Source organism: Chiroxiphia lanceolata, chromosome 9 (assembly GCF_009829145.1).
Source record: "Chiroxiphia lanceolata isolate bChiLan1 chromosome 9, bChiLan1.pri, whole genome shotgun sequence".
Lineage (NCBI taxonomy): Eukaryota > Metazoa > Chordata > Aves > Passeriformes > Pipridae > Chiroxiphia > Chiroxiphia lanceolata.
Window position 1 is genome coordinate 8,871,578 of NC_045645.1, and position 7,944 is coordinate 8,879,521.

Sequence of the window (7,944 nt, forward strand, 5' to 3'; positions counted from 1 at the left end):
TTGTACTGAGGCCATCTCCAAGTGCTCTGTGGAAAATATTTTATTAGAGAATGCTGGGGACAGTAAGTACAACTTAGTGATGTTGGCCAAAGGTCAGACTCGGTGATCTTGGAGGTCTTTTCCAACCTTAATGATTCTGTAAACTTAGGAACTCCAAGGAAACTTTGTATCTGATGGATACAGCTCCTCCATCAATAAGCATGTCAAGATTTATTAGGGCTGTGAACTTCAGCATTTTACAAATTTGTGGGTAACTTCATAGATCCCAACAGATTCCTTTGTTTTTTCATCATAGTCATTCCAATCCTGCAGGAAATAAGATTTCACAGTGTTAGTCACAGAGGACAGAATGCACACAGACTGGAATTCAAACTGAAACCAAATGTTACTCAAAATTTGGGTCTTAGACTTCTGTGGAAAGCACTGTGCAGTCACCAAGTTAAGTTCTGACAGGTGAGAGAAGCAAAAGCACCGACCTGAAATTAAATGACCTTCAGTCTCAGTGTTTTTATTTACATAATGTTGTAGGTTTTTTCATATGTAGTCCACAGCCTGTAGTGGACAAGACAGCAGCCATGGCAGGTGAAAGGATTATCTATCATTTACAATACCTTAGTCAGGTGGGTAAGCAGATATGCAGATCCCTGCCAAGTAGGATACCAGGGAACAGATTTGACCTTGAGATTCCTGCTCACAGCCAAGGAAGATTTGCAAATGCTGGTGTCATTATCCTGAGCTTTGAAGGACAGTGTCTGTATTACTTTTTAATACCTCTGTGCACAGGAAAATGTGCAGGGACCTTCCTAGAAAAATCAATTCACCACTCTCGTGACCCCAGCCATTTAATATTCCAGGTTCCTGCTCTCTGGAATTCTTTGAGTGACTTAAATAAAAGTAGCATTTCTACCTTTGCCAGCTGCTAAGTTATCAAATACCTACTTCTAAAATGACACTTGGTAATGCTGGTTGTTCATAGTTGACTCAGTTCCTCTCTCCAGCTATGACTTTCCTGTGGCTACAGGAAAGAGCAGGGTGTGTATTTTGCACTAGTGACTTGGGGAAAGCAAGCTAAATAATTAGATTTACTAATGAAACAAAGACAACATACCTTTTCCAACAGGTTTATGTCATTGAAAGGTGTGCCAGATTCTGCACCTTCAGCAGCAAACCCTGCCTGCAAACACATTTGCAGAAAGTTTTTAAAAATAAGTTGTACCAAGAAAACTGTATCATTGAAACATATTTAAAGAAAGTAACTCAGCACAAAATTTCATTGTATGTTTAAAAATCCCAACCACTTCTGTAGCATACAGGAAGGTTTCTTACATTGCCATTTCTAACTACAGAGTTTTATTAATAAGTGGTTAAAAATCCATGTTTCTTCCTGGTTTTCTGCAAAGGATCTACACTTGCATTTTTGATAGAGAAATCCCCCTAATGCCAGTCAGGCATTTAGCTGTGTAAGAATGTGCAAAGTAAGCCACATGATTTTAAAATATTTCAGGATCTGAAGGAAGGTTAAGCACTTGGGAGTTAAATAAACCACAGAGTGGGTCAGATCTAACACGAGGAGAGTGATCTGCAGGGAACAGTGGCCCTCCTAGAACTGTTGGAAGCCCATCTCAAGGGAACTGCTGGGGTGGGGAGGAAGATCAGCATCAGGGGACAAAACTGCAGAGCTGCAGTACAGAACAAACAGTAGAAAAATAAAAGAAGCCCTGCTTTTGCCACCTGGAGCCACTCACCAGCCCTCCAAGGAACAAGGAGCCACGTGACTGGAATTACACGCTTCTGTACTAGGTCTAAAAGGAGGGTGTATATCCGGAGAATCAAAGGATACTTTCTCTGCTTTCTTTTTTTAGATAACTACAATTTAAATAAGACATGCAAGCGTTAAGCCACTTTAAATTGACTTCAGGTGTGTTTGTATTATGTCTACCAAGAATAGGGAGAAAATACTGTAATACTATGGCCATGGTGCTAATCAAAAGCCAGATGTAAGGCTGTGGAGAAGCCAGGCTGGCTTGGATCATTCCAAATATAAAGCAGTTTACAGAATTGTTTGGAACTGCAGAAGTCACACAGGTATCAGAAAATTCTCATTTACTGATTTAGGCACCAGAAAATTCACTCAAATACCTCTTCAGGAATTCAAGTGTACTCTCCAGTCAAGTGCAGAGACCAAATTTAGATTAAATTAAAAGCTTTAATGAAGCTATAAACATCTCCTATATTTTGTAGTCTTCCCATAGATTTTTCTGGAGGTGTGAGTTCCTAGTCTGGCTGCATAGCTTTCAAACAGGGATAAACTAATAACCACTCTGTTCCTCCGAAAGATGGGCTTCACTTAAATAAACAGATAAAGACCTCCTGCAGCACTCTGCAGTGGGGATTCTATTTATATCAAATTCGTTGTAGGATTGGCTTCTTTGGGCTGTTTCTTAGCCCAGCATCACAGTCTGAGGGAAGGATAAGACAGGTTTATATCTGTCAGTCTATTTACACCTAATCCGACTGGAATAATACGTTAAATATAGCAGGGAGTTAACAGGCATGACCGTGCACAAGCAGATGAGTCACTGCAGACTGGCGTGGCCCTGAAGAAATCCTTTAACTCTGAACCTTGAGGTGTGCTTTGCAACAGCCTTTAAGTGCCGGTGATCTTCAGCCTTCGCTCAAGTTTCACATGGAAAACTGCCAGTATTGACTCCCTGTGGCTTTGGTGATGTCAAATGCCAAAGGAAATGTGTTTGTTTTTTAGAGGGCATACACTGAATCGTGTTCATAACCTGAACTGCATGTGCTCTCTGTAACATAGCAAGGAGCACGGTGGTGCTCTGTCTAACGCTGCACTCTCACAATTCCCCTTGGGAAAGACTCTTCTGCGATAACCTGAGCAATGAAGACCTCTCAGGTGAGTTCAGGTGAGCAGTGCTGAGTCACCTGTAAGGCAGGTGGAGTAAGACTCCAAGGTGTGCCTAGTGTTAGATTTTCCTGGCACAAAGAATACCAGAGTTGTTAGTGTTGTCTGATCAGGGGGTTTTGGGTTTGTTTGGAGTCAAATGAAATAGAAAAAAAGTGGATGGGAATCCCATGGGGAGAATGGGAATTTGGGGAGGTCTAGGATGTTCCAGAACCATTTCAAACAGTGCGTATTTTTATCACTCTAGAGTCTACAAGAAGCGTTTTTAAAAACTGAGAAACAAATCACAAGAACTCACCTGTGGTTGAAAGTCAACTGGTTCCAGACCTCGGCATTCAAACTCTACTATTGTCTTGAATTTCTCACTGTCTTCAGCCTGTAATTGAGCCAGAATTCCATTAGTTTCCATCTAATAGAGACAGTGACAAGCATTAGTTTAGGAATGGACTGCTTTAAAGGCAGTACTGTCATCTCTGATGCCCCAAGTGACACTAAAAGCCTAGGGCTCATTTAATAGGTGGTCATTAACTAGAATTTCTTTGCTAATACAGGCCTAACCACCTCTGAGTGATACAGTTCTGTTTGGCTTATGAAATGTATCAGATTATTCTACACTTGAGACTCTGTGCAGGAGTCTACAAGAGACAATTTCTGTCAGGGAACAATACCAGCTTCTTTTGTGTTCTTGAAAGAGGATGATAAAGCAAAAACTCAAAATAGTATTAATGCTTATTTATCTCTCACTTGTTATACAGAAGAGGAAACAAACTTACATTGTAAGGCTTGATTGTCTGACTTAAAATATCTAAAACAAAAAAAAAGTGTAAAAGTGAGTTGCATTATGTCTTCAGTTTTATTCAGCAAAAATCAAGCACCAGGTTCTTCTTTCAAAGAAATTTCCTTATACAAAGTAAAAGAAACAAAGTCACCAAGCGTTTCCCGCAGCTGGCCTTCAGAAGGTAGAGTTCACTTTTTCTCCCTTCTCCTGAGAAGTTTACACTGCACCATTTTGTTACCTTACCAATGCAAAAAAAAATTTGCATGCTTTTTAAAATGACATTGCAGATGAGTTTTGTTCATGCAGAAACCTGGACTCACCAGGCCTTGCTGTCTCCTTCATGAGCGTGATGTCGAGTGTGTACCTGTTGTGAACTCGAGCACTGGTGTGCAAGGGAAGAAATCCCTGGTGAATGCTCTTTACAAGCAAAAATGGGGACTAAAAAATAAACTTGGGAGAAAAAGTGACAAGTGGATGGTGCCTGTTAAACATGTAAGCACGTACCGATGGAGTTCTCCCTGGAGCACAGCTTGCACTTCTGCACCATCGTGGCGCTGCCTCGGCCGCCCTTCAGGGGAGCACTGTCCTAAAAACCACGACAGCAGAGACATTTGTGACTGCACTTCAGCTGAGCCACTGGAAACCTCTGCAAAGGTAAAGCAGTTTTTACAACAGTCTTTCACTTCTTAAAAATACTGCCACAAGGAGGCTTTTTTTTAAACAAGAGGTTAGTAATTCAAGAAGCTGCGATTATCAAAGAATAATTCTGTTCTAGACTTAAAACAGGGAATAGTGGATAGTTATGTCTTGGTCCACATAGGCATGTTCTATTAATTCCTCAAAATACATTCTTGCCACGCCGTATTATGCAAGAAAAAAGGATCATCATTCTGAAGAACGGAACCTTCTCTTATCCTTTATCTTTTATCCTGCTTTTTCAGTTTCCAAGTGCTAATTTAGCACGCTTAACTCACCTTGAATTACCTAAATTTCTCCAGAAATATTCCATCAGCATCAGAGAAATATTTACAGGCACAACCTGATTCTGATACCACTTCAAAATTTGTTTTCAAATTTTATTTTTACAGAAAGTTGGTTTTTTTAGAGCAGATGTAAATACTTGCTCACTAACAGTCACCATTCCAATTTTAATTAACAGTATCCAAATTTTTTTTAGTATGGAATATGACAGCGTTTCTAACTGCATATAGCAATTGAGAAACTCGTCTAAAGTGCAAGTTGTCCCATTCCTGATGCTAATACGTGTGTAAGAGGCAGGTTCGTGTTCCCATTTTTGTTCTGAGGCAGGTTACCAGAGGGACACGCACCATCAGTCGCAGGTACTGCCACTTCTCAGAGACTTCGCCGCAATTCGCACATTTCAGCTGGAAAACAGAAGTCAGAGAGCTGAGAGCTGTCACTAACGCGGGATGTGTGACACCCCCGGCGGCCCCGGCCCCGCCGCACCTTGAGGTACCACCGGAAGTCCTCGCCCTCGGCCCGCAGCCGGGTGATGTTCTCCAGCGTGGCGCGGAGCTGCAGCCCGATCCTCTGCAAGGCAAGCAGCGGAGGGAGCGGCGTCAGCCCGGATCGCATCGGCCCGGCCCGGCCCGGCCACGGTCCCACCTACCCCCATGGCCGCGCGGGTCTCCGGCCGCTCCTCCGTGGAATTTTTGTGGAATTCTCTTCTCCCTCTGCCCCGGCGAGGCCGTGCCCTCAGCCAAGATGGCGGCCGCGCCCGGCGCTCCCTGCCGGGCTGAAGCCTACACGAAGCCGCACTTGCCCTCAGCCAAGATGGCGCCCGTCACCGCCCCGGCGAGGGGCGGGAATGCGGGAGGGGCTGGCACCGGCAATGGGGGGTTTCACCTTTAAAAAGCCATTTAACCACAACTGTTTTTTAATCGCAGTGGCTACTGACTTAGGAAATATAGATGTGCCAGAGAAAGCAAGGGCACAGTTTGGCAGCGCTGCTGTGGGGAACAACCTCAGAGCCCACAGGGAGCCTCAGACCCCTCAAAGTCTTTTAATTAATGCAGCACAACAGATCTGCTAGACTAGAACTTAACTAAATACATTCTACGTTGCTCTTCAAGCTTTTCCAAAGCTGGGTGGGAGCGTCAGTGAAGATCCTGGGTGGCTCCTGGGGGCCTCTTCTCCACCTGTGCTCTGGGGGCAAACAGGTGAGCACAGGACATGAGGAAGGTGATGCGTGTCTGCTACCACCAGGTACCACGTGCAGAGTCAGCTGGTTTGCACTTTTGGGCTGGCCAACAGAATAGCCAGCTCAGGACAGTAACAAAGGTTTATCCTGACAGCTGGCTGAAGTTTTGTTTCACAGAGCCAGGCTTAATTCCATTTCCTACTGCTGTGTAGACAGAGAAATATAGGATGTGTGTGATACAAGTGATGTCACGTACCCTGAGTGTATCATGCTAAAAGAAGTGTTAGGAAGTCAGTCTCTCACAACTCAAAAATTAAAAAGAAATCTCATCCTTTTAATAAGGACACTCACTGACAGTTTTTAACAACAACAACAAAAAATCTGAAATACATAAAAGCTCCAGGCCAGAAACCCTGACAAGCTGGAATAGCAGACTCCCCCCCTCCCATTCCCCCATACAGAATGTAATACAAACTTCAATTTGTCTGATTTAAATTGGCTTAATCTTGAAGTGCAGTCCAATAAGACTGAAGACGAGACATTTAAGGTCCTGGACCAGGTAGTAGAATACTCTCAAACCTTCTGGATCTCTGCAGTGCACAAGAGAAGGAAAGAAAACAAAAGAAGTTTAAGACTGATGCTCTTTTAGAAGAGTTTATAGAACTAACCTATTTTAAAAAACCTGTAAGGAAACTTTTTGGAGGTCACTTTAGACATGAACAATTTTTTTTCATTCTACGTTGATTGATAAAACATTTTGCATTCCAGGTTTGCATATTTTAAGTCTTGACAAAATGTGCATTTTTTTTCATGAAAGCCAAGTAGCAACAGCACTAAGGATAAAAAAAAAAACAACCAACCATGACAGCCAATCTTTTCAGCTTTGGTGAAATACAGAAATCTCAGTTCTCCCAAAGACATTGATGCAGACAGGTGAATGGCAGGTCAGTTTGGCCTATGAACACATCTGACAGGGTTCCTATAGCAAGGTATTTGAAAATATGTGTAATGCCACAGTCTAAAGGCAGCTGGTACATTACACTGCAACACAGAGCAGTGTCCCCAGGAACTGATCTGTACCTTGAAACAATGTAAAATATAGGTACCCAGCAAGTTTAATATAGATTGGTAAATAAAAACAACAGCAACTTAAAAAAGCAGGGTACGTACTTGGACTGATTTACATCAATGAGTGAACCGATTTTTGACGTGGTAAAGGAGATGTGCTCGTCACCGATTACTATCTCAAGCTCCTGAAAAATAAAAGGTTATGGGAACTCTACTGCTTTGTGGTACAAGTTACAGAAATACTTAAGTACTGTGATAACTTATTTTTTTTTTACAAATTTCTCTTACAGAGACATTGAGTGCAGCAGGTCTGTGAATCATATTAACTCCCACAGCTAAGCTGCCATTGAGTCACTACTCAAGTTTTAAGGTAGTATTGTTTCCCTTTTGGCTGGAATCAACACAGCCTTGAGGGAAAAGTTCTGTTATGCTTCCAAGGAGCTACCCACGGAAATTAAAGCATCGATTAGATGCACCCACCTGCCGGCCCACCCTGTCCGGAGGCGGCCACAGAGCATCATCTTCCTTCGTGATTTCACTGTCGTCGATGATTCTCTTCAGCTCCTCCATCACGCTCTTGTGCACGTAAGCCTGGACACAACATCCCAACATGGAACTACAACCCCTGCACACACCATTCCAGCAGGGAAACCGAGCCCCGCGCCGCCGCCCCCCTCACTTACCTCCTTGCGGATCATCACATCGTTCTTGTAGTTGCTGTTGTTGGCGTAGCGCAGCTTCCCTGCGGGGAGAGGCCGCGCGTTAAACCCCGCCGGGGTGGCCCGGCCCCGAGCCCTCGGGGAGCGCAGAGCCGTCCCTCCCGGTGCCCCCCGGCCCCTGCCCGCTCTCACCGTCGGGGCGGAACTCGAACTCGAGGAACTCGTGCCCGAACTTCCCCTTGTGCCCCACGTAGTACCGCAGGTAGAAGTCGCTCGCCATGTTCCCGCCGCCGGCCCGGCATGCACCGCGGTGGCGCGCGCCGCTCGCGTCACGGCAGGTCTGGGAGGCGCGCGC

At 44.1% G+C, this 7,944-nt stretch overlaps 2 protein-coding genes across 4 annotated transcripts; both read right to left on the bottom strand.

Annotated features, from left to right (window-relative positions):
* Positions 1 to 22: 22 nt before the first annotated feature.
* Positions 23 to 5,486, bottom strand: CZIB (CXXC motif containing zinc binding protein). 3 transcript variants are annotated; one of them, XM_032696682.1, is made up of 8 exons: positions 5,332 to 5,486; positions 5,169 to 5,252; positions 5,030 to 5,086; positions 4,206 to 4,287; positions 3,697 to 3,728; positions 3,222 to 3,299; positions 1,109 to 1,174; positions 23 to 306 (listed from the first exon to the last, which is right to left on the bottom strand). In XM_032696682.1, exons 1-8 carry the CDS (start codon positions 5,335 to 5,337, stop codon positions 229 to 231), a joined length of 483 nt encoding a protein of 160 aa, XP_032552573.1. In that variant the 5' UTR covers positions 5,338 to 5,486; the 3' UTR covers positions 23 to 228. The 3 variants fall into 3 exon arrangements, with proteins under 3 accessions (XP_032552573.1, XP_032552575.1, XP_032552574.1); XM_032696684.1 differs by having other exon boundaries at positions 164 to 306; positions 5,179 to 5,252; positions 5,332 to 5,462; XM_032696683.1 differs by lacking the exon at positions 5,169 to 5,252 and having other exon boundaries at positions 164 to 306; positions 5,332 to 5,466.
* Positions 5,487 to 6,170: 684 nt separating this feature from the next.
* Positions 6,171 to 7,916, bottom strand: MAGOH (mago homolog, exon junction complex subunit). Its single transcript, XM_032696685.1, has 5 exons — positions 7,782 to 7,916; positions 7,614 to 7,672; positions 7,411 to 7,521; positions 7,033 to 7,115; positions 6,171 to 6,452 (listed from the first exon to the last, which is right to left on the bottom strand). Exons 1-5 carry the CDS (start codon positions 7,867 to 7,869, stop codon positions 6,353 to 6,355), a joined length of 441 nt encoding a protein of 146 aa, XP_032552576.1. The 5' UTR covers positions 7,870 to 7,916; the 3' UTR covers positions 6,171 to 6,352.
* Between the last annotated feature and the right edge of the window lie 28 nt (positions 7,917 to 7,944).

Bases quoted from the DNA above. Each gene is read 5' to 3' on its own strand.
- CZIB (XM_032696682.1), bottom strand. The intron at 3,729-4,205 runs GTACGTGCTTAC...TTTTTGTTTTAG, and splicing joins CTCCAGGGAGAACTCCATCG to ATATTTTAAGTCAGACAATC. The intron at 3,300-3,696 runs GTAAGTTTGTTT...GCTCAATTACAG, and splicing joins AGACAATCAAGCCTTACAAT to GCTGAAGACAGTGAGAAATT.
- MAGOH (XM_032696685.1), bottom strand. From the start codon at position 7,869: ATGGCGAGCGACTTCTACCTGCGGTACTACGTGGGGCACAAGGGGAAG. The intron at 7,522-7,613 runs GTAAGTGAGGGG...TGTTGTGTCCAG, and splicing joins ATGTGATGATCCGCAAGGAG to GCTTACGTGCACAAGAGCGT. The intron at 7,116-7,410 runs GTGGGTGCATCT...TTTATTTTTCAG, and splicing joins CGGACAGGGTGGGCCGGCAG to GAGCTTGAGATAGTAATCGG.